The sequence below is a fragment of the Natrix helvetica genome (genome assembly GCF_964273705.1).
Source record: "Natrix helvetica genome assembly, chromosome: 1".
Lineage (NCBI taxonomy): Eukaryota > Metazoa > Chordata > Lepidosauria > Squamata > Natricidae > Natrix > Natrix helvetica.
Genome location: NC_138548.1, coordinates 68528578 through 68554813, shown reverse-complemented (window position 1 = coordinate 68554813; position 26236 = coordinate 68528578). Strand labels below are relative to the sequence as shown.

The following is a 26236-nucleotide window of genomic DNA, read 5'->3' as shown; positions in this document are numbered from 1 at the left end:
TACTGGGATTCGAACCTGGGCTGTACTGCATATTAGGCAGGAGTCTTAGCCACTAAGCCACTAAGGGTATGGCTAGCTGATGAGAGCTAAATAGCTTGAAATGGATCTATACTAGTCTCCTTTTATTTATTTATCAGCACAAATACAACACAAATATAAAAAGGCAACATTAAAAATAAAAATATGGTTTTCTGCCTGGATGGTTTTCTGTGATGAGCCGAAGGACAGAAAGTGGGAGTAGTGAGTTTCCTCCCATATTTGGGCATACCAGGGGTTGTAACACAAATACATATATATACATATACATATATATATTTTATATATATATATATATATATATATATATATATATATATATATATATATAAATTTTTATTAAGGATTTTCACAGAAGTAGTGGATAAATATTCAATAATATAGAGTGAGATATGAAAAATAAAGGTAAGAAAAAAGTGAAAAGAAATTCGAATGGAAAAAAGAACAAAAGATATCCAAAGAAATGATTTCCAATCTTCTTTACACCAGTTATAAATTTTATTTTTTCTCCTTCCTCATTAAAATTATATCCTAATCCTCTTCTGCTCATATCAAACCATTCTAATTAGAAAATCCATAAACTACCAGTTTTTTTCCCCATTTTTCTGCAAAAAAAAAAAAACATAATAGGTTTCCAGTCTTTAATAAAAGTTCTTGTGGGACAAGTGATCAGGTCCTTGATACATGATTTGATCATGCAGAAGTTTACCAACTTGGCTTGTATAGTTCAGACCCTAACCATAACCCTGGAGTTTATCTTGGGGTAGTTGCAATGTTATTTGAAAGTGAAGGATATTACTCAGTGGATTTGGGTGCTATACAGAGAGCAATAATAGTTTGATTTGGCCATTATTTGTTCAGAAAATTTTAATCTAAAAATATGTGCAAATACAAATAAATAAATAAAAGTAAACTTATGCAAAGTTGCCTACAAACTGGTATTGTCGCCTTTAAAATTCTTAAAAGCATATGCACCCACGGAGACAATTGCATAATTATGAATGTGGTTACCTGTTGAACAACGGAGTTACCTCCATTTAGAACAGCAATACCAAGCTTCAGAGTTTCAACTACCATGGGCCCCATTTCACCTGTCAATCAGGAATATAGTGGTCACAAAATGATCGTTTTAAAAGGTTCTAAGCTTAAAAACAAGTTTAAAATCAGATGGATAGGCAGGTAATAGCCAATTGTTGCCAAGTGATTGCAACATCAGAAAGGAGTATAAAAGCTGGAGAAGTACCAGGGCCTGAAGGAGGAATTAGAGTGGATGTGGAAAATAAAGGTCAAAATGATTCCAGTGGTGGCAAGAACACTCAGGCTGCGACTCCCAAACTGGAAGAGGGTCCTGGAATCCTCCATAGATCAAATTGAAAGCTCTCTGAGCAGAAGAGTGCAGTGCTAGGAATAGCTAAGATAATATGCAAAACTCTCAAATTCTCAGGCCTCTAGAGAGGACGTGCAATTGAGGAAGGTACATATCACCCATAGAGGTGAGAAGGGAATTTATTATAGCCTGTTTAATGACTGACTGACTTTCTTTTCAAGACAGAATGAAATATATACATGCAAAGAAATACATAACTAAATACCAAATAACCTGTCCGTTTTTACTGTATTACCTTTGCTTGCACTGATCATCTGCAATATCATTTCAGCAGCTCCACGTTCATGGAGTCGGGATTGCTGATAGAGGGTTTTCTGCTTTTCCATTTCTTTTTCCTGAATGTCAGAATGCAGATTCATGTTAACATATTATGGTATCTGTCATCAGTACCAAAAACTCTAAGTCTTTGAAAACAATAAACTTTTTTTTAAAATATAAAAATCTTTCACAAACCTATTAAAACACATATTAAAAGAATAAATTAGCCATGATAATCACTCTAATGCAGCAATGTTTGTTAAGGGCTTATTTTTAAAATAATTTCCCTAACAGATTTTTATAAAAAGTTTTACCTACAATTGATACAGTAATAGGCATGGGATAAGTGCTGCAAAAGGAAAAGTTTAAATTTTAAAAGAACAATAAGCAACTTTTGTTTTTTTTAATATGGAACAAAAGACAGACAGAAATTAAGGTGAAAAGAAAAAGAAAAAAAGTATAACATTATATTAATTTATAAAGTTTGAATAAAATGGGCACCCTATCTCAAGTGACTGCATCATTTCTAATAGCTATATAAATTACGAAAGATCTGTTTTTAAAGAAAACAACTAACTTCAAATGTCTTCTCCTTTTCTTCTTCCTCTTCCTCCTCATTACCATCTTGCTCACTCTGACAGCTCTTTTCTCATTAGAAAAAAATACAGACTCAGATAATGAATAAGCAGAAACAAGTCAAAGACATTTTAAAACCACAGTTCATAAGTGGAGGATTGATTGTTTCATGGATAGATTTGCAAATCAATGTCTCAAAGAGACATAGTAGTTGTGTTTCAAAGAGAAACAAATGCAAAAAAATAGAGCAAGAAAATAAATATACATACTATAGTGGAATGTTTACTAAATAGGGGGAAATGAATAAATTACAATATGAAAAATCCAGCAGAAAACCGGCCTGTAGTAAGTTTTTTCTTATAATGTATATATATTATATTTCATTCATGTATGAATTGTTTTTAGAAATTTCTTCCACATCATCTTTTCATATGTTTTCATCTTCTGGCCATGATTTTGCCCAGTGTTGAGTGTTGTTGTTGTTTTTTTTAATAAAAAAAGAAAGAGTTGGGTAGGAATATCTGTGTTCCAAAATGAAGGAAAATTAAGATTCTATAATATTCTAAATCTCTACATTTAGGGGAGGCTTTGATCTAAATTAGCAAGTTCAAGAGCCAGATTCATCAAGATAAGGGCAACTGTTAAATAATTATTTAATGAAGAAATGATTTTATCAAATTTTTCTTTGGTCTTTATTTTTCAGCACTAAATACTAATGAATTTTCATCCAATTAGATAAAAGTCTTTGGTAACAGAATTTACCTTATATTGTAAGTATATAATATTGGTTGATCTTGAAAAAATTAAATACTATTTAGATTCATTAGTAGTTGGAGAGAAGATAAACAGAAAATCTTGAGCTGGAGATTAGACTGGGAAATAAAATGTCCCTGAATAATCACAATGACAATTGTGGCAATGACAATTTCTATATTACTGCAATGAAAGATATTTCCATGAACACACTATGAAATCCAGCTCAACTCAAAGGTAATTTTATCTTTTATTACTAGGAATACTTCTTTTTTCTCCAAAATTTGCTGTTGGATTGTTTTATCCCTTTTTTAACCGTGTTTTTTTCTGTGGCTTTTTATGTTTGATGGTTTGCTGATACAGTTATTTAAAAAGATGGATCAGTAGCATCATTAGTAATAGAATCTATTATTAACAGTAAAATGGCAGTCACTAATAGAAAATGCTGAATATTATTTTAAGATTTCAGATGTACTTGAAAAAAAGAGATGGCATTCTAAATCTAAATTGTTTTTAGGTAGCTATTTAAATTACTCACCTTTGCCATCATTGCTGAATATGTAGTGTACAAAGGATCATTTTCTAGTTTGCTGTAGAAAAGTATGAAATAAATACATTTGTTCCTGGAAAGGCTTTAAAAGTTACTGAACTGAAGTTCCAGCTTTTAATAAAGCAGAGAAACTTTCATCTTGTTACAATCCCATGATATATGATACAATCTTATAAGCTTATAGGTATAGATTCCATATCAGATTCTTTATTAAAACATGTACTTACCAAGTGCTTTTGCAATTGAAGAATCTATCTATCTACCTCACATGGGAATTTTTTTTTCTATTATGCCTTGGAAATGGTTACAAAGATTCTAGCCATGGCTTTGCTATACAGCTGATAATTATCTCTGATCATATCAAATACAAAATCAGTTCTGACAATAACAGAAAACTTTAATTAATTCTAAATGTTTTACTATTGTTGTGTTAAAGGATTTTGGGAAACTTGCAAAATTCAATCCAAAAGAGATATATGCATTCAACTTTAAACATTACCTTTCTTTCTGCTTCTTAATCTGTAAGATTAAGGCTGCATTAAATAGCACAGTATTACCTTTGATTTTTTTTAAAAAATCCAGAAAACATTTTAAAATGACCATGCAAACAGATACCACGTCCAATTTGATATTTCACAACATCTTTAAAAACAATAAAAAGGGTATTTAAGAAAACGTGGGGTAAAGTAGGCAAAACTCTTTGTTTTTGAGGTCCTATGTTTTGATATATTATATGCATCAACATCTTGTAATTATTTTCTAGTTATGAGCACAGTGGCATAGTGGTTAGAGTGCAGTACTGCAGGCTACTTCTACTGACAGCTGGCTGCCTGGAATTTGGCAGTTCAAATCTCACCAGGCTCAAGGTTGATTCAGCCTTCCATCCTTCCGAGGTCAGTAAAATGAGAACCCAAGTTGTTGGGGGAAATATGCTGACTGTAAATCGTGACGGGTGTAAAGCACTGTGAAGCAGTATATATGTCTAAGTGCTATTGCTATTCCTTGTCATTTCTTTTGTAAAATTCATCGTATGCTATTTTTTTTAATTTTATTGTTTTAATTAGACAGATAACACACACACAAAACACTCTTCAATACGTCTTCCAGCTAGCATGTCGATTGGTTAGAATTAAATTCCGTGCATTACTACAATCATTCTTTATATTTCATTCAAATTGAATTGTGCATTTTAAATCAAAGATCTTTATACCGTCAATATACCAACATTCTCCTTTAACTGCATTTGTTTGAAAGTACTTTTATCCAGAATCATTCGTATTTATATTATCCAATGAATAAACATTTTAACACCGACAACAATCTGTAAGAGCTACCACATTCTGCTTATTTATCGCCTAGGATTTTTATTTCTTTCCTCCATCCACCTATACCATTTATCCCATATCTGATAGAATTCTGATTCTTCTTTTCCCTGAATTTCTTTAGTTAGTTTGTCCATTTCAGCACAGTCCATCACCTTTCTTATTATTTCATCTTCACATGGAGTTAGCTTGTTTTTCCATTTCTGGGCATAGGCAATCCTTGCCGCTGTTATTATATGCAATATTAAGTACTGGGTTTCTTTTTTGCATTTTGTAGGCAGTAATCCTAATAAGAAGATTTCCTATTATTTTTAATGTTGCTCTTTATAGAGTTGGGTAGCATAACAAAGGCAGGAAGGAAAGGAAGGAAGTAATAAATTAGTTACCTTCTTTCAGTGAGAGCACTCCGACTGAAATGAAGAATAATCTGATGTAGAGGATCTGGATGGTTTTCATCCTCTTCTTCCTCATCTTCAGTTGTTTTGGGTGGAGTCTGTGCAAACATCACATTGGAATTTTATATATAAAAAGTATGTAATAGGAGAAAAAAATAAGTGGGATAACTATCATTTCCATATTTTAATATTTTATATTTTCATATTGATATTTTAGATGGAAGATTCAATTATGCAACATCTTTTCTTATATAAAATCAGCATTTTAATAGCAAAATGTTCATAAATTTAATTCCCTTTGGACTGACTTATGTTTACTTATAAATAAAATTGTATAGGCTTGCATAATCAGAACATGCAATTGAAAAATCTTGAGCCTAATTAAAAATCAGACTATTTTTTTCTAGAAACAGATCAAGTTTATTACCCGAAGTCAGATTTGGTTTGTCTGGTTATGTAGATTCCTCTAGACCAGCCCATTATAGTTCAGCATCTCACCTATAGTCTGTGACTTTAGCCCCACAAGGTAGATCAGAGTAGCAAACCAATGCCATATAGACAAGGGCTACTTTTATTGTACCGCTAAAGTAATAGAGTTTTTCAAATCTGAATGTGCTTCCCCCCTTCCCTCACTTTATTTTTGTGTAAACTAGAAAGGGTCGGGTCTGAACTGTTTAAGAAATTTGTTTCTTGGAATAAACTCAAGCTGTGCTTGCTTGATCATTGTTTTGGTGGCACCTCATTCTCCTGTCCTTCAAGACCATTTCCTATGCTCACTAAACTAGAGTCTTCATGCTTGCCTCTGCAACAAGGATTGGAAATTGCTGTATCAACACCATTGAATCATCTGGAACTGGCAGCAAAGGAAGCAATTAAAATCTGTGATTGGCATTCGTCTTCCTTACCCTGGGAATACCTACCTATCTACCTACCTCCCTTTCTTCCTTCCTCCCTTTCTCCCTCCCTTCTTTTTTTGCATGCCCTGGACCAAAGTTTTATTTATTTATTTATTTTTATCCATATCCATATCCATATCCATATCCATATCCATATCCATACATCCATACATCCATCCATACATACATACATACATATATCTGCTTAATCACAGCAGAACACAATTGTGAAATCTCCATCATAAGAAATTCAATGCATGTTTTACAACAAATTAACAATATCAAAGCAAACTCTCTGAAGAGAGCTACATATACAATACAATACAATACAATACAATAGTAGAGTTGGAAGGGACCTTGGAGGTCTTCTAGTCCAACCCCCTGCCTAGGCAGGAAACCCTATACCGTTTCAGACAAATAGCTATCCAACATCTTCTTAAAGACTTCCAGTGTTGGGGCATTCACAACTTCTGGAGGCAAGCTGTTCCACTGATTAATTGTTCTCACTGTCAGGAAATTTCTCCTCAGTTCTAAGTTGCTTCTCTCCTTGATTAGTTTCCACCCATTGCTTCTTGTTCTACCCTCAGGTGCTTTGGAGAATAGTTTGACTCCCTCTTCTTTGTGGCAACCTCTGAGATATTGGAATAATGCTATCATGTCTCCCCTAGTCCTTCTTTCTCTTAAGCTAAACATACCCAGTTCCTGCAACCGTTCTTCATATGTTTTAGTCTCCAGTCCCCTAATCATCTTTGTTGCTCTTCTCTGCACTCTTTCTAGAGTCTCCACATCTTTTTTACATCGTGGCGACCAGAACTGAATGCAGTATTCCAAGTGTGGCCTTACCAAGGCATTATAAAGTGGTATTAACACTTCACGTGATCTTGATTCTATCCCTCTGTTGATGCAGCCTAGAACTGTGTTGGCTTTTTTGGCAGCTGCTGCACACTGCTGGCTCATATTTAAATGGTTGTCCACTAGGACTCCAAGATCCCTTTCACAGTTACTACTACTGAGTAAGGTATCACCTATACTGTACCTGTGCATTCCGTTTTTGTTGCCTAAATGTAGAACCTTACTCTTTTCACCATTGAATTTCATTTTATTAGATAGTGCCCAATGTTCAAGTTTGTCAAGATCCTTCTGTATCTTAAGCCTATCTTCTGGAGTGTTGGCTATTCCTGCCAGCTTGGTATCATCTGCAAATTTGATGAGTTCCCCATTTATTCCCTCATCCAAATCATTGATGAAGATGTTGAAGAGTACTGGGCCTAAAACAGAGCCTTGGGGTACTCCACTGCATACTTCCCTCCATGTAGATGCAGTTCCATCTACATGGAGGGTTATGGAGGCTACACACCATGGAGGCTACACGCAGTTATATACCATTTACCAGTTATGCACCTCCCTGCAATTATATTCTCAACTAAATGTTCCCATCTGATGAATGAGAATAATAATCTGATTATTGTATTGATGGCGTAATAGATGTTTTCGTTGCTAAGTTACCATATGATTCATTGTTCTTTAAGCTGCAATAGACTAGCACAGAAGTGGTTTAGAAAATTCTCACTTTGTCTTTCACAGAGATTTCCACCATTTTATAAAAAAAAAGTAACAGCTATATTTAAGTGAATAATTTGTCCATCTGTTTAATACCTTTACGTAAAAAAGAAAAAAGAAACCGTTGCCCTTTAAAAATATCAAAGAATGCTATCAAATACTATCAAAGAAGTCTACTTGTGCAGGGATCAACATCTTAAAACATTAAGAGAACATTGAGAAATCCAGAAATATGAATGTGTGATCTGCTACCTTCTGTGAAATGTAATTGAAAGAGACAGGGTTATTCTATACTTAATATCAATGTAGAATTAGCCTATGTCAGGTTAGTGGAAATACTGCATCAATGATGCAAAATGCATTTTAAGGAATATAAATATATCAACTCATAAATCTATTAGTCTCTTCTACACTGTTGGATGTTGCTTTTTTTCCAAGAGAACATTAAAATTGGCAAGTAGGATGAACCCATCATTTCACATACAGAAAATAATAGTTCTATAAATTACTGCTTAATTAATCAGTTAAAAAGAAAAGAGTTAAAAAATTTGGAATTTAAAAAAAAATGCATTGTCAAATAAAAATTCCATTGCCTAAAACACAAATCTGTCATACTTGTTTTTAATTTGTTAGAATGCCACTGTATTATAATATCAAGGAAAAGGGAGATAGCTTGTACAAAAAAAAACCCCCAAGCTTTGGCATATTAAAATGAATCAAAACATTATTCAATAGACAAAATGCCAGTTAACCAACAACAACAACAAAAAAAAAACATTCACCATATTTAAAGTTTCAAAAAATTAAACTAATTTGAATTAAATTTTAATTTAGGAATTAAATTAGCTGTGATTTGGTCTAGTTAGCTTCAATCCAAATGTGTACAGTAACAAAATAAAGACTTGATACATTGTTCATATCATGGCATAAAATATAGCAGGATGGTATATATGAAAGTGATTATAAGTGTAGACAAGAAGGCATTGTAGACTCAGCCCAATTTTATCTGTACTTACAGCCAAATCCTGAACTAGTTTCTCCTCAAAGGAATATTCCTCTGTTTCTATCCAAAATTTCTGATAACCATGAAGGAACAGGTTAATAGAACGGTGCCTAGGAGTAGGGGTGAAAATGAAATTGAGAAGAAAAGCAGAATAAAATTAAAAAAGCTTAGAAGATTACTGACCAGTAAAACCAATAGATTCTGTACAATTCAATTCAAAAAGCATTAAAATTAAAGAATGTTCAGCAAAGTTTAAATAACATAGATGACAAGTATTGTTTTAATAATCAGACAGAAATCAAAAGATGAAAAGAAGGCTATTGGTATGCTTATATTTTACTGAACATTTCAGAATTCAATTTCCCATAGATGTAAGTCCTTGTTTTTCTATTCTTTTCAATAAAGACAGTTGGGGAAAAACATACTTTACTTTGATGCAATTCTAAATTGACTCCTTACCACTATGATGTCCACTGAATGCAAATGAACTAAAAACATGAACTATCCATTTCACATCTATATTATTTTACTTTAAGATTGTTATTTTTAACATAACCAGTGTAAAATGAATCTAAGTATATGCCATTTCTTTACATGTTGTCTAATCATGATGTCCTTATTTATCAATATGGCTTATTATCAACTTCACTTATAACTTTAAACCAAGATTTTTAAATTGTAGCTGCTCTAAAACACAATAATTATTTGATTTGCACCTTATGTTTTTCCACAATTAATAAGTGTGCACAGCATGGAATTCTTTCTAACCTTATGCCCTGGAAACAGTGAAGGACTGGCCTGCAGTGCCTCTGCCAGTGAAAACAGAGCTCTATTTTCACTGGCAGAGGATTGCAGGAGGCCGTCACAGCCGAAAACAGAGCTCGGGAGCGTGTTTTAACTGGCAGAGTGCTCAGGCCGCCACAGGCGCCCCCGACATGAGTGATGTGAAACTGCCACACCCAACCTGGCCATGCCCACCCTGCCCCCCTGAGGTCAAACACAACCCTGATGCAACCCTCAGTGAAATCAAGTTTGACACCCCTGTCCTAGAGTATGGGAGTTGAGTATAAAACAAATCTTCAGATGTTTTTTAACATTTTGAATTCCCATTTGTTTCAAATAAGTTATAAGTAAGGAAAAGGAAAATGTCAGAAACTTAGATTTGCATATAAAAGCATGTTGGCAATTGTGTTCAAAGAATACTAATTGCATAGAATATGCAAACAATCAAGGTTATTCAAAATAAAATATCCAGTAATCTCCTCAAACAACCTCAGGAACAATACATCTTTACAGAGCTGCCTATGTGGGAGAGAGAACATCTCCCCACAACAATGTTACGCCTTCTTCCGCTCTTCTTCCACCGCCTCTCCTATTCTCCTGATGCCAAAAACATACGTAGCTAGTTCTGTGCTTGTTCTGTAGCATCTGTAAAATTATTTGTTTGATTCATGGATACAGTTTCCATTGCAAGCAAAGTCACTGCTGTTCAATATGCGTGAGTGCTGAATGAAAGAGATGAAAGGATGGAACTGCCAAATGCTGGTAACGCTATGTATCTCTATGAACCTTGAACATGCAATTGATATACATTAGGAAGTGATGTTTTTTTTTCCAATTTTGACAAAATCCTTAAATATGTGATGTTAATTGCATAGAAAAAAACACTATATTTAAATATACAGTCCTTTTTTCCATGTTGCCAGTTTAGATTGAAGTGGTTAGATTTATATATCTGAGGTCTGGGGAAATATATAAATATCTCCCAAAGCATTGACTAACTAGGTACTATATTTTTCAAAGTATAAGACGGACCGAGTATAAGACGCACCAAGATTTTGAAGAGGCAAATTAAAAAAAAAGTTTTTGCACTCTGCAGACCTCCCTAAAATGGCCCGTTTTTCACGAAAATGGGCCTTTTTGTCAAAAAAAAAGGGGGCGCATGCATAGCCTTTAACGGCTTGTAGAGTGCTCCTGGGGGCTGGAGGAGCAAAAAACAGCCCATTTTCCACTCATTTTCGCCCTCCCCAGCCCCCAAGAGCATGCTGAAAGCTTCCTAAAGGCTATGCATGGCCATTTTTGCAAAGGGGGTGGGGTTTTGGGAGGCCAAAAATGCTGCATTCAGCATATGAGATGTACCCACATTTTCAGCCTCTTTTTTGAGGGAAAAAGGTACATCTTATACTCCAAAAAATATGGTAATTCACATAATCAAGCCCAACTCAGTTGTTTTAAAGTAATCAGAAGTTTCTCTAAAACACATTGCTTAAAAATGATAGAACTTTATCAAAGGCCATTGAAGCTCATTTGCAAGACACTGAAAACATTTAATAATGACAGAAGTAATGAATAGTGTGGGTGACTTCAAGTCATTTGACTCCTGGCAACTGACTGGATTATCCTTGCAGTGGTTTGCCATTTCCTCTTGCCTAAGGCTAAGAGAGAATGACAGGCCCAAAGTTGCCCAGAGTTGCTATATCATTGAGATGGGTGGCATAGAAATTTAATAATCTATCTATCTATCTATCTATCTATCTATCTATCTATCTATCTATCTATCTATCTATCTATCTATCTATCTATCTATCTATCAATACATTTATGCGCAGAAGACCTCAAAAGGGATTTGAAAATGGTGTGCTGACTCTTCAAGTCATTGTCTCTGGTTCACACCTTTCCAATGGAAAATCAGACGGGCATTATGCTTTTCAACAATGCAAGCAGTATTCAGAAATAGCATATATAAACATTTTTTAAAACTATGTACCTTGGCAGATTATACAATGGTGCCATCCTGAAACAAGCTACAACAGCTCTTTTACGTTGTTTAGACAAGAGTTTGTGCCAAACTGCTTTCTTTGATCTTAGTGGTTGCTCAACCTATGAACAATATGAATAAAGATATTTTAACTGATTCTCACCTGATCCAATGACAAAAAAGTTAATATTTACCATACATTGCATGATACGTTAGCAACAGTTCTTGCCTCCCCAATTAAAAATAGAATTTTCATTGGAAGTTAAAAAAAAACCTTTTTGTTCTAAAGCTTATGACATTCAGAAAACAGAAATCTCATTAGATTTGGTGGTTTCCTAGAATTTTAACAATTCCTCAAGAAAATCTTAAAATCACTAATAATACTATATTATAGTATCTGAAGATCTATGGAAGCTTGTGGCTTGATTGTCAATCTCTCCCTTAGATTATAACTGTGGTATAAAAATAATAATGTGTTATAATGTTTTATTGTTAGATTGCCTTATAATCACTTTGCAAATATGCCTTGCACACTATCAAATATTAGTATTAGTATGCAAACATCCATTCTCCTTGCTCTGTTTCAACGTCCTACCAGGGGTGGGTTTTTGCCAGTTCTAACCTCTTCTATAGAAGAGGTTCCACAAACCTACAGTGCCGTTTAGAACCGGTTCCAGCTCCCTCCCGCTGCCCGTCCGCACATCATCAAGATGAAGAGCGAGAGGAGGAATTCTGGGAGTTGAAGTCCACAAGTCTTAAAGCTGTCAAGTTTGAACACCCCTGTTTTGTTTTAAATGGTTAGGGGTGCAAGGGTCTTGTAACTTGACACCTTTAAGACTTGCACATTTCACAAAGTATTGTAATCCAGAAAGGTACAAGACAAGGTTGCCCCCTTGTCATCACCCCTCCTGTTGTTTATACTAACCCTAGAAGTACTAGCCAGGAATATACGCAAAGAGGTACAGATAAAGGGACTAGAAATTAAAAAGGAGCAATTTAAATTACAGGCCTTTGCAGACGATCTAGTGTTTGTGCTAGAAGATCCTAGGAAGTCTGGTACGGAACTCATTGAGGAACTGACAGAGTATGGGAAAATAGTGGGTCTAAAGATAAATATGACAAAGACCAAAATGCTGACTAAAAATATGAAATCAAAAGCAAAAGAGGAGTTAACAAAGAAATTGGGTATCCAAATTGTCAAAAAAGTTAAATATCTTGGTATACATTTATCTGCGAGGTGTGTGACCATCAAAGAAGACAATTATACCAATCTGATTAATAAAACTAAGAAGGATCTAGAAAGATGGAAAAACCTACAACTGTCCCTGATGGGCAGGATCGCAGTTATAAAAATGAATATATTACCAAAATTCCTTTTCTTATTTCAGAATATACCCATTAAATTAGAAAAAGGTGTCTTCAAAGATCTGAATCAATTGGTTTCGAAATTTATCTGGCAGGGAAGAAAACCAAGAATAAAACTTAAGGCTATGCAAGACACTAAGGAAAAGGGAGGATTTGGCATACCAGATTGGGAACTCTATTATACTGCGGCCATATTAACATGGCTAAGGGAATGGATAATGCTGAGAAATAAAAGATTACTCAAATTGGAAGGTCATGACCTCCAAGCAGGCTGGCATGCCTTCCTTTGGTATGAAAAAGGATCTGCACACAAATATTTTAGTAGACATTACATTAGACAATCTCTGTTAATAATATGGAACAAAATTAAACATGACCACTATACCAAAATACCTATTTGGCTATCTACGATGGAAGCATACATACACCCAAATTTAATTAACGTGGAAAATATAGTCACATATAAAGAGCTATTGAACAAGCAGGGGGAGATCAAAACTAGATCAGAATTGACATCACAAGGAATACAAGTAGAATGGTGGTCTTATTTACAGATACAATCAAGGTATGCACAGGATAGGAAGAACGAAGGTATTGCCAAAGACTACACAATATTAGATAAACTGTTGATACAGACAGAAAACAGACTGATCAAAGTGCTGTATAGATTTTTGTTGGAATATAAACTAGAGGAAGAACATGTCAAAGAAACCATGGTCGCCTGGGTGAAAAATTTCGGTTACAATGTGGAATTGGCTAAGTGGGAAAAACTTTGGATACTTAATCATAAATTAACATTGGCTACGGCGTATAAAGAAAATCTTTACAAGATGTTCTACAGATGGCATCTCCCGCCAGCACGGCTTTCTAAAATGTTTAAAAATCTGGCCCCAAATTGTTGGAAGTGTAAAAAAAAACACCAGGCACTTTCTATCATATGTGGTGGACGTGCAATGAGGCAAAAAAATATTGGAAAATGATTCAATCATGGTTAGAACAAATGGTGGGAGAACAAATTATGTTTAAACCAGAAACCTTTCTCCTAGGCATAATACCGGAGGGGTTTAAGAAAGATACACTCTATCTAATCATACATATACTAACTGCAGCGCGCATAACCTATGCACAGCATTGGAAAAAAGAAAATACACCATCAGAGTTAGATATAATCAGAAAAGTGTTGGCCTGTGCAGAAGCAGATAGGCTCACTTTGGAACTTAAAAATAAAGGGGAATAAGAATATTTTGAGGTATGGAATAGATTTTATGATTGGTATAAGTTAAGATGACAAGACTGGAACAAATGTATATATTGTGATCAAACAGAAGGACAGACTGTCAGGGGAAAATTTCACCCTGAAGAAAGTGAGGTCTAGGATCGCGGCTGATTCCAACAGCATATGCATTAAGATGTGAAGTAAAAGAATAAAAGTCTTGGGAAGCATATTCTAATTAATAAACAAACTTTAATAGAAAAATAATAAAAGGAAATAAAACAAAACTAACTAATTGTTACATTTTGATAAAAAAGGTTCCGTCTGCCAGCTTTTACTGGCAGCAGGACAAAAGTTCAACAGTAGCTCTCTTTCTCTCTCTCTGGAATGTGTGAAGACATGCGCAAATACATCAATGTCAGATAAGAACTTATGACCTGCACAATAACTCTTTCTCAGTTTAACTCTTTAGTGTCAGTTCAGTCAGTTCATATCTAGCAAACTTTTTAATGTAGTGACACAGACAATGTATTAAGTAGATTAACTGTTAATGGTTGAAACTAGCTGTACATAATGTGAATATACGATCACTTCGACTCCGCAGCATTGCATTGTTTTAAATGTAAAAATAATAAAAATATATATATTTTTAAAAAAAGACTTGCACATTTCAATGCCAGAGTTCCTGAGCCAACAAGACTGGAGGAGGAATTCTGGGAGTTGAAGTCCACAAGTCTTAAAGCTGTCAAGTTTGAACATCCCTGGGGTTTTTTCCCCCCTAAAGGGTTAGAGGTGCAAGGGTCTTGTAACTTGACAGCTTTAAGACTTGCGTGCTTCAAATGCCAGAGTTTCTGAGCCAACATTTTGGTTGCTAAGCAAGAACGTTGTTAACTGAGTTTCATCACATTTTACAAGTTGGCCACGCCCACCCAGTCACATGACTGCCAAGCCACCCCCCAATCTGGTCACATGGCTGGCAAGCCACTCCCACAAAGCAGGCCACACCTACAGAAGAGATTCTAAAAAAATTTGAAACCCACCACTGCATTCTACTTAATCCTCCAGAAAGATCCCTAAGGGCTACAGAATTTCCCTTATATAAAATGCTCAGGTCAGCCCGACCCAGCCCCATTCCAGTTATATTCATTGTTCAAGATCAAGACGAGGTTAGATGTTAACGCTTTATTTTACTGCACCAAAGGAGTCGGAAGTCAATGTCTTTTTTTTCTTTTTTCTCCTTGCTTTCCCCCACTCTCCACTTTCCTTTTCCCTCCCCTAACTTCCCTACTATTTACTTTTGTATTCTCTTTGTATGCCATATTATAAACTAATAAAAAAATTTAATAAAAAAGATCAGTTTGTAGAGTTCCTATTTACTCTATTTAACCAGGATCTTCAGCCCATATCTTTTAAACATAAAGTAATATTTTTTTACCTGTTCCAGATGATAGACAGCTGCTGAGATCCTTTGCACACGTGCAATAGTTTTCTCAGGATCAGCAGGTTCATCAGTTTTCAAGACATCTTTGTAGAGATTCAGCTGCCATTTCACAGCAGGATCATCTGACTATATATCAAAAAAATTTGATCCACTCTTAGGCATACTTAATATTAAAATATATAGGACACTTATTTAAATAAATTTGATTGCCATTTTTTACACCACTGTACCTGAAGCAAGGGAAAAGCTATATGCTTAATTCTTGGAAGAAGAAATATGTGATATATTAGAAAATCAAAGGCAGGAAGACACCGCAGAGCTCTGTTGTGCTATGAGTATACAATTGTATTATTTTGTAGACTGTTTCCAGATAATCTCCAGTCCCTCCTTGAGAGAGATGGGAGATGTGGAAACACAAAATATAAACAAATATAACTAACTGACTAAATTTTTTTCCCTGGGCACTGCCTACATTGGTCCAATGAGACTCTGATTAAAGGTCTCTTCCCATCTATGGTACTAGGGAGAAATGTTCTCACCATATGTACAAGCTTGTTCCTAGTTGTTCCCCTTGTAGTAAAAACAAAAGAAAGAATTTTTTTTGTGCTAGTATAAAACCTGTTGTTACACCATTAGCAAATTTTGGAGGAAATTAGGCTATAGTATAAATATATTCCTTTTCTGTGCCACATTTATCCTGTCTGTGACTCCAACGTTGACGTTGCCTGCCAGTGGAAAATTAGGGAAATTTGTGATCAGCATGTTGGGGATACTATATTGGTATAATTTATGGCCACACTATTTTGTCTCAGTAAACTTCCAGTAAACTCTTTAGCTTGCTGCACGTTTTGTATCTATACATGCCATATTCATTCTCTGGCATGACTGCCACAGCTGGTAAAAGTTGAACCTCAACATCTGGAAATCTACATGTTGCTCATTCATATTATTTCTTCCTAATAAATATAACTTAGCTATAGAATTACTCTATTAAATGATGAAATATATTAACATGCTTTTTGACCTCAGAAATATATTTAACAGGTTTTTTTGCCATTTTGAATATTACCTTTTCCTGCAAATGCAAGTTATTGCGTAAATGTTCTTTAACTTCTTCTTCAGTGTCTTTCTGCGGATAAATAAAGGCACATTGATCTGGGTCCTCTTACATATATTTTGACCAATAATAAGACAGAATACAACCTATTGGGATATGGCTGCATACTCTATATAAAATAAAAATAAAAAGAGCAAAGTTTTGTAGTAAGGAGTCTCCTGTAGCTATGTGTCCTTGTGTAGTTTAAAGTCCAATAATACACAAATATTCAGTGTACTTGCTAGGTTTTGAAATGTTTCAAAAATATTTGTGAGATCATCTGAGTATCTGAATTAGAAGGATACTTCTTATATCATAAGGAGAAAAGATGATATTGATAATTAGATAGAGATAGATGATAGAGATAAATATGTCTCAGATTTTGAATGTTGGCACCAAATCAAACCCTTCCTCCCACCCTCCCTCTAATAAGCCTTTCTTAAATTTACTTGTTTGCTCATTTCCATGCTTTGTATCTTTCTAGAGGTGTATGGTACTCATATCTGAAAGCTGCAAAAATGGTTCAAACCCATCATGAGTATCTTTGGAGGAGCTTTTCTTGAGTTCAAGTTCAAGTTCAAGTTTTAAGTGTTAAGGAATTATTATGGAGTTTGCAACACCTGAACTGAAACAAGTATTTGCCTGAGCTGGAAAAATCGTGGTGCCTTTAAAGAGCTGTCAATAAGCACACTGAGTGTATCAACATCAGACCTGAATTACCTTTGTCCACTTCAGATTCAAATACTGCATGTCTTTATTTGAAACCTTTCAGATTTCAATCAGTAAGAGTAAAATATTGACTTACACAGCTGTACCTGGACTTAGCAAGAGAAATCAGCTCTTGATCTCCAGGGGTACACATGTTCAGCCCAATGGGGAGCATTTTTTTAAGTGCAGCTACAATCAGAGAAGTCTGTATTGAATATAAATCCCCTCTATGTTTTGCTTTTTTTCGTTCTTGATCATGACCTCCAGACTACAAAAAGGAGACATGTAGAATACAAAGCACCGTTAATTCTTTCATACTAAAATAATTACCGTTCCTAATTATGCAATTAAATTTAGATATTCATATTAAACCTGAAAGCATTTGAACATTTACTGGTTTGAATGGTAAAACCAAAGTGAACCAAAGGACTATCATGAAATTGCATGATTTTAGTGGCATTTTATAAGAAAAATACTGTAGAAATTGTAATTTTCAAGAATTCAAATATCTTTGCAATTTTCAAGGAAATAAATATACCTCTGTAATTTTTCAGTACGTATATGGTGATAAAACACACACACATACAAACAACATTTGAAATGGATAAAGTGTGATGTCATTTATAATTCTGAGGATTTCAGTGGTTGAGATATTTGCCTGTACAACATGTAAGAAATATAAAGTGTGAATTCCACAAAACTGGACAACTGTAAGCAAGCGCACTAGAAAACTATTTTGCTATAGAGTCATTGTCAAATTATCTTGCTACATTGACAGCAGCTGTAATCACCTGAAGTATACAGAGAATAAGCCTATGGAAAAGATATCAAATAGGCTGCACATTAGCATTACATTTAACCTGTTCATGATGCACACAATGTACAATTTCACTGTGAAAAAAACTTTTTAAACTAAGGCAGTAAATCAAAGCTCTGGGCAACAGCATTATAGTTTATCACTACCGAAATGATTCTAGGGACAGAGTAAGATTAAACAGTTAAAACTGTTATCTTTTTTGAATCCCATGAAATAAAAAAGACGAATAATGACCCTGATGAGAATTGAGCCACATGCATGAATTCAACACTGGGCTCACATAATGAATCTACCACAATTAGCAACTCTTTTCTATTAATTCATCATGTCTTACAATACAATAGCAGAGTTGGAAGGGACCTTGGAGGTCTTCTAGTCCAACCCCCTGCCTAGGCAGGAAACCCGATACTGTTTCAAACAAATGGCTATCCAATGTCTTCTTAAAGATTCCAGTGTTGGGGCATTCACAACTTCTGGAATCTTCTCCTTCTGCAAAGGAGATTTGAAGGCTCTGGGCCTTACATTCTACTCTACACTTATAAAATAAAATGTATTAATAACTTCTATTAAAACAGAAAATAATTCTCAGAGCAGTCACATATTTTATAAATTGTTGTTATGCTCTCCTTTTAATAGAATATATCCAAACATCTAGCCATATTTTTGGTATTCAGTGAAAACCAAAATATTATGCTTTCCCCAAGGACACATAATTGCAACACTTTGCCTCAAAGCTTTGTTTGTAGAATGCCTTCAAAAAGTTTTTTTATAGTAGCAGTGGATTTAATGACATTAATTGCTACTTGACTTTCATAGCAGACAAACAAATGTCACAGTTTATCACAGGACTCAATGGCGTCACTATTCTCTTAGGCAGGAGAATATCTGACAAAACTTTCCCCTCCCCCCCCAATCAAGTAATCTTTTCAGTTTGTGTGACCATACATTTCTCCCTGTATCTATCTATCCATTCTGTCTCTGCCACCAAGTTCCAGTTTTTCTAAAAGGAAACTTTACTGACAATTATTAAAACATCCATTACGAATAATGAAAGCTTTTTTAATAATATTGATTCATTTTTGTTACATGCTGATTGACAGCTATCAATGAGCTTAGTTCTTAACTTTCTTCTATTCATTGTTCCATAGATGAATTAAGCATGTATGTACTGTTAGATACTCCCCCACCCCGGTGTTGCTGCAAGACAATAGTAGTTTCCACTCAGGTCCTCTCTTTTTCGGCGGGAACAGAAAGGCCCCTGATTGGCTGGAGTGCTGGACAGCTCCCCTTTAAAAAGGGAGCTGTCCGACCAGGCATTCAGTGGATGCCTGCACATATGCCAATAAAGAGCTGTTGTTTTCGCTAGCCTTTTGTGGATTTCATTACCCTATCTAACACTGGCGATGAAGGTGGGATTGGAAGGCAATTAGGCGGACAAAGAGCGAAGCTTCACTGACAAAAGAGTTGGGTCACATGGCAGCATTCCACCAGGAGAGGAGGAAAGGCAATCAGCAAGGCCATTACAAACCCAGAGAGAATCAGGATGGCTACCTACGCCCAACCACCTCTGTTCAACCCAGCCACGGACGATTGAGACGCGTATCTATTATGTTTCGAGGTCTTCCTGGAGGTGAACAATCTCTGCAGCGTCCCGGAGGCCCGGAAAAAGAACCTGTTCCTGGGTTACTGCAGCCCCAAAGTTTTGGAGACCGCCAAGAACCTCTCCGAACCGATGCCACTGCACGCCATCTCCTTGTCTGCGTTGCAACAAACATTGAAGACCCACTACGCCCCAAAGCCATCCAAGTACGTTCAGCAATACCATTTCAACATGCGGAACCAGATGGAAGGTGAGTCAATAAATGAGTACATAGCAGCACTCCGGAAAGCCACAGCCCATTGTGAATTCCTTGAGCTGGACGATGTTCTCTTAGACCAAATAATAATGGGAGTCTGAAACCGGGCTCTACAGGTGAGGCTGCTGGCGAGATCCAACCTCTCTCTCCAGATCGCTCTCAACGAGGCAAGGGCAGCCGAGTCAGTGAACAAGTCCGTGGAGACCCTCCAATGCCTCCATGCACCCACGGAGGCACCCAAGAGCGCCCACATCCACCACGAGGCCATAGAATCTGAGAGCTCCAAGAGCAACAAGGAAATCAGTCATCACATGTGCAGTAGCCATGAAACCCGGTGCGAAAATTCAAGTCGCCCGGCCTGCCCTGTGCCAGCTGCAGAGGCGATCACGCTAGAGCAACCTGCCATTTCCAAGACACGATGTGCCGGCGGTGCAAGCAGAAGGGACACATCGCCAGGGTGTGCCGCAGCGAGTTCCCTGCAACCACCGGTCGCCCTGAAAGAGCAAAGGAGGGACCGAGCCCAGGAGAGTGTCTTTTGCCCCCCGACCAAAAATCGACAAAGAAATTGACAAACTGGTGAGCCAGGGGATCCTCGAACCAGTCGATCACGGCCGCTGCGAAACGCCGATCGTGAACCCAGTAAAGCCCGACGGGTCTATCAGATTGTGCGCTGACTACAAATGCACAATCAACAAAGGGTTACAACAAAGTGCGTACCCCGTAGCCTTAGTCCAGTTGCATTCCCTCGGCCCGGGAAAAATATTCGCAAAACTGGACTTGGCGCAGGCGTACCAGCAGCTGCCAGTAGATGGCGCCACTGCAGAGGCCCAAACCATCATGACGCACAGGGGGGCATTCAAATGTAATCGCCTACAATTTGGCGTTAGTATCGCCCCTGGGCTATTCCAAAGTATTATGGAGCGACTTTTGCAGGGGATACCAGGAGTCGTCCCCTATTTCGACGACATATTGGTATCCGCCACAAATGAAGCACAACTTTTAAAACAAATTTGCGCTGTACTAGACAGAATCAGGAACAAGGGCCTCCCCCTAAAAAAGGAAAAGTGCAGAATAAACGTACCCAGGGTAGAATTTCTAGGCTACATGATCGATGGCTCCGGGATCCACCCGACTAACCAGAAAATCAGAGCTATTAGGGAAGCCCTCACTCCGAGGAATCAGACTGAACTCCAGGCCTTCCTAGGGCTCCTTAACTTTTATAGCATGTTCCTCAAGCAGAAAACGACAGTTGCTGAACCACTCCACCACCTGCTAGCAAAGAACGCGGAGTGGACATGGGGGAGAACTGAGGCCAAGGCATTCGCCGCTGTGAAGGGACTGTTATCGGTGGACTCCCTGGTGCAATAAAGCCAGACCCTGCCCCTGGTGCTGACCTGCGGTCCTGAGCCACTGGATACCGAATGGCACAGAAGCCCCCATCGCGTTTTACTCGAGGACGTTGTCTGCTGCCGAACGAAACTACAGCCAGCTGGACCATGAAGCCCTGGCTGCAGTGGTGGGAGTCAAGCGTTTCCACGAGTACTTGTGTGGCAGGGATTTCGAATTGGTGACTGACCACAAGCCCCTGTTGGGATTATTGGCTGGGGACCGCCCCACACCAGTATCACTTTCCCCCCGCATGACCCGATGGACTATCTTCCTGGCGGCTATTCCTACCGGCTCATCCACCATCCAGGCACTACACTGGGACACGCCAACATGCTAAGCCGATGCCCCCTACCAGATCTGCTTGCCGAGCCCACCCCTGAAGCTGTGGTACTCCTGCTCGACTGCCTAGACTCGGGCCCCATCTCCTCCAGCGATGTCGCACACCACTCCTCAAAGGACCCCATCATCAAACAAACTTTGAACTGGGTGTGGAGGGGGTATCCCAAGAGGCCGGTTGGAGCTGAATTCAAACCGTACTTTGCAAAGCGGGACGAACTGTCAGCCATCAGAGGTTGTCTACTGTGGGGGGACCGAGTAGTCATTTCCAAGCAACTACGAGTAGCCATGTTAGAGGCTCTGCACATGGGTCACCCGGGAATAGTGAGGATGAAAGCATTGGCAAGGAGTTATGTGTTGTGGCCCAATTTAGACAGTGACATACAGGAGTGGGTAGCCACATGCATCCCCTGCCAAGAGTCCAGGCCGGCTCCCCCAGAGGTGCCCGCAAAAGAATGGGAGCGACCCCAAGCACCATGGTCCAGGGTCCACATAGATTTCGCTGGACCAGTTCACGGTCAGACATTCTTCATAATCATGGATGCTTTCTCAAAGTGGCTGGAGGTAGTCCTGATGACATCCACCACCACGGACGCAGTTATCAAGACGCTACGCAGGCTATTCGTGATCCACGGATTTCCTGTGTGCTAGTATCAGATAATGGCTGACAATTCACGGCAAAATCATTTGAAGAATTCTTAGCAGCACAGGAAATCTGACATGCCCTAGTCGCCCCGTTCCACCCAGCGTCAAATGGCCAGGCAGAACGGATGGTAAGGTCTACCAAGGAAGCCCTAAACAGAAAGGGCCTGGGCGACTGGCAAATGCGAATAGACTACTACCTGCTTATACAGCACATCACACCCAGTGCCACCACTGGCAGAAGCCCGGCCAAACTCCTCATGGGTCACTGGCTCAGGTCTCACCTAGATCGGCTACATCCCAACTACTCATCAGAAACACCCCCTGATTCCACAAGCAAAATTCGGACTTTTAACATAGGCGACCCAGGCTACGTCCACAATTACACAGGGGGGACCCTGTGGATACCCGCAACCATCGTTGGGGTTTCAGGCCCGCGGTCCTACTTTGTCCAGCTTGAGGATGGACGACATTGGAGGAGGCACATCGACCAACTCTGGGGATGAGTGTCAAACTCCCCACTCCGGCAAACGCCAACGACACCACCGCAAGCTGAGCCACACCACCCCAGACCGATCTGGGAATATTGGGGGACTTATCTGATTCCGATGGGGCCCAGGAATATCCACCTCCGGAAGTTCCAGCTGAGGCCTCCGAAAGTTTCCAGAGGGTTCCATCGGACAGGTTCGGAGAGGCAGCAGGTCCGACTGACCTGCGCGAGGGAAACCAACCAACTGAACTGCGCAGGTCCAGAAGGATGACACAAAGACCCACCTACCTGCGTGACTACGTCACCCGTTAGAATGTTCCATCCTAGAGGGGAGGGGTGTTAGATACTCCCCCCCGGTGTTGCTGCAAGACAATAGTAGTTTCCACTCAGGTCCTCTCTTTTCTGGCAGGAACAGAGAGGCCCTGATTGGCTGGAGCGCTGGACAGCTCCCCTTTAAAAAGGGAGCTGTCTGACCATGCATTCAGTGGATGCCTGCACATATGCCAATACAGAGCTGTTGTTATCGCTAGCCTTTTGTGCCTTTCATTACCCGATCTAACATGTACTTTGCTTTTTATAAATGCAGGAGAAAAAAATGGGAATGGAAAACCAAATCTTCTACATCCCACATCTTCCCATCCAACACTGAGGTGGGACTCTGTTCACTTGAAATGATTATTGCCTTCAGGTTTTGAGAAGAGTATGAAGAATAATTGGTTCTTAAAATAAAAGTGAATTTCTTCCTTTCATTCCTGATCCTGAATCTGATTTTCGGGGGAGAGAGTATTAGTAAGTCAAATATCAGACATATTAGATGTCACTGTATCCTATGCCATAGCTCATTGCTTTCTGCAAAGCTGGACTCACAACACCAGTCTGATTCTACAAATGGTTCAGTATTTGAGAGTAAATAAGACAGGTGATGTCCTTTTAGTTTATGTTAGGTATTATTGATAGATTTGTAGTGATATTAGAAGTTTATTGGCAAGGAATGTGTGTGTGTGTGTCCTATAAGCAGATGATGCCATGCTGTTCACCAAGAACCTGAATGGTTTTCATCAAGCATTAACTAGATTGTAAACCAAAGTAGATATGTCTGGAAAAATGGTGTGAAGAATTACACAAATAGCAGAGACCTAGATCAAATAAAAGAAATTGGTAGAATATTAATTAAAGATGAGTTTATAAATATGTATACATTATTGAAAGAAAATGGGGGTTCTGTTGCAAGGAATGAAAAAATATCAACACACAGTATGAGAAAATGGCTGTGTTTTGCAAAATTTGTTAGATGAAAGGAAGAGCTGAATGTATCAGGAGAAACATAAAAATAAGTTGAATGTAGTGGGACTCTGTGTGTATGTGTGTGTGTGTGTGTGTGTGTGTGTGTGTGTGTGTGCCTGCACGTTGTTTGTGTGTGTTAAAACAAAAACAGAAAAGGAAAAGAACAAATGGTTATGCAATTAATGTAGATGAAATACAAGAGTGACCAGGGAATTGTGGTGATATGACCAAGAAAACCATAGATGGAACTAATTAAATTCCTGAGAAAGGTGAGAAATTTAAAAATAGCTTGTAAAGTTGGAAGATAACTTTTTTTTAAAAAAAATCTAGCGAATGGGGCTAATCTAACTGGATATAGGTACATTTTGTTTTCTTTCATGTCTTGCCTTTGATTTCTTTTTCTTACAATTTCGGGGGGTGGGGGGAGGTTCTTGCACTTTCTATAATGTTGCTTACCATAAATAGAAATATTGAGATGAGATACATGTGGGTGTGGGTGAAGATATACTGAATCTATCTACTCCTACTCATCCACTTATGAAGGCATGTGATATTATATGAAAAGTACTCTAAAATACATAAAGAATACTGGGAAGACATTTTTTTAAAATTCAAATACTATCTCTTTCCTCCAACTCAGCAACAGATTTTGAAATAATAAACACCAACTTGGAAATGACTGCTGAAGCAGTCAGGTTTTTTTTTCCCCCAGACTAGGTGAAGATTTCTCAAATGGGTTGCTATTGTTGCTGGGGATGTCTCTTGGTTATTAGTTCTTTGTGGCATATGCAAAAGGCCTTAAGTCACAAATAAGTTTATAGACATTGATTTGGTTTACTTCATTAAACCTGGTTCAACTCATGGATACCAATGTGCTCACCTGCACCTTCTTTGATGCCTATCAGACTTCCTGGCCCACCTAATTTATTTTACTGTGTGTCTTTCTTTTTGAAGATAGGAATATAACATGATACAAAGCAACACTCCTATGTACGATCTATATTTTCACAAGGCTGATAGGTCCATTACAGAAGGTGTATTGCTCAGCAGGCTAACTGGCAACTCTACACAAAGATTAAGACTATTACCTACTCCACAAGTGAGCGAATTGGAAGTTTCTGTGCCCAGACATGCATTGGCAGGAGATCCTCCTAAGAGCAAGGACAACATTTATCTAATTGGGCTTGAACTCATGTCCTCTGTCTCCTGAAAACTTTTAGGAAATGGAAACAGTAAAGTTTTTAGGGAAAGTATATGAAGATACATCAAGGATCTTTTATTCGTTTTCAGTACCTTTATTTTTGCTCCCATTCAATGACCTTCTTTCTCTTTGTTTTCTCAGTATGTTTACAAATTAATGACTAATATATTTAGCATAAAATGTCAGCCTCATGGAAATTAATGCAGCTAACTCATTTCCTCAGGTCCTTACTTTGTTCCTTTTATTGAATTAAAAATCCTTTAATCTTTGCAACTCTAATGTTGGGTTTTGAAATAACACCACGTGCTCTAAAATCAATTTGGCCTAGTAATTCTGGTTAAAAAAAAGTGGAGACACTTACCGTATTTTCGGAGTATAAGACGCACCGGAGTATAAGACGCACCAAGGTTTTGAAGAGGCATTTTTTTTTAAAAAAGTAGGTAGGTAGATAGAGGGATAGACAGGGAGAGAAAGAGAGAGAAATACAGTAGGTAGGTAGGGAAAAGAGAGAGTAAGTAGGTAGGTAGGTAGATAAAGGGAGAGAGAGAGAGAGAGAGAAATAGGGGGTAGGTAGGTAAGTAGGTAGGTAGAGGGATAGAGAGAGAGAGAAATAGAAAGAGAGAGAGAGAGAAAGACAGTAGATAGGTAGGGAGAGAGAAAGAGAGAGTAGGTAGGTTGGTAGGCAGAGGGATAGAGAGAGAAAACAGCAGGTCACACCAACAGAAGAGGTTCTAAAAAATTTTGAAACCCACCACTGGTACATAGAGAGAGACAGAAATAGAAATACAGTAGGTAGGTAAGGGGAGAGAGAGTGTGTGTGTAAGTAGGTAGGTAGGTAGAGGGATAGAGAGAAAGAGAAATACAGTAGGTAGGTAGGGAGAGAGTGTGTGTAAGTAGGTAGGTA

General features: G+C 37.8%; 1 protein-coding gene across 1 annotated transcript in view; it reads right to left on the bottom strand.

The window, feature by feature from the left end:
• RYR3 (ryanodine receptor 3) overlaps positions 1 to 26236 on the bottom strand; it is a 334068-nt gene that overhangs the window by 47294 nt on the left and 260538 nt on the right. Inside the window, exons 71-80 of the mRNA XM_081937281.1 lie at positions 17415 to 17585; positions 16583 to 16642; positions 15508 to 15639; positions 11504 to 11616; positions 8750 to 8846; positions 5269 to 5375; positions 3549 to 3600; positions 2259 to 2315; positions 1659 to 1758; positions 1048 to 1127 (exon numbers count right to left, since the gene is read on the bottom strand). Of these exons, the coding sequence (XP_081793407.1) occupies positions 1048 to 1127; positions 1659 to 1758; positions 2259 to 2315; positions 3549 to 3600; positions 5269 to 5375; positions 8750 to 8846; positions 11504 to 11616; positions 15508 to 15639; positions 16583 to 16642; positions 17415 to 17585 (969 nt within the window). The remainder of the gene's footprint in view (positions 1 to 1047; positions 1128 to 1658; positions 1759 to 2258; positions 2316 to 3548; positions 3601 to 5268; positions 5376 to 8749; positions 8847 to 11503; positions 11617 to 15507; positions 15640 to 16582; positions 16643 to 17414; positions 17586 to 26236) is intronic.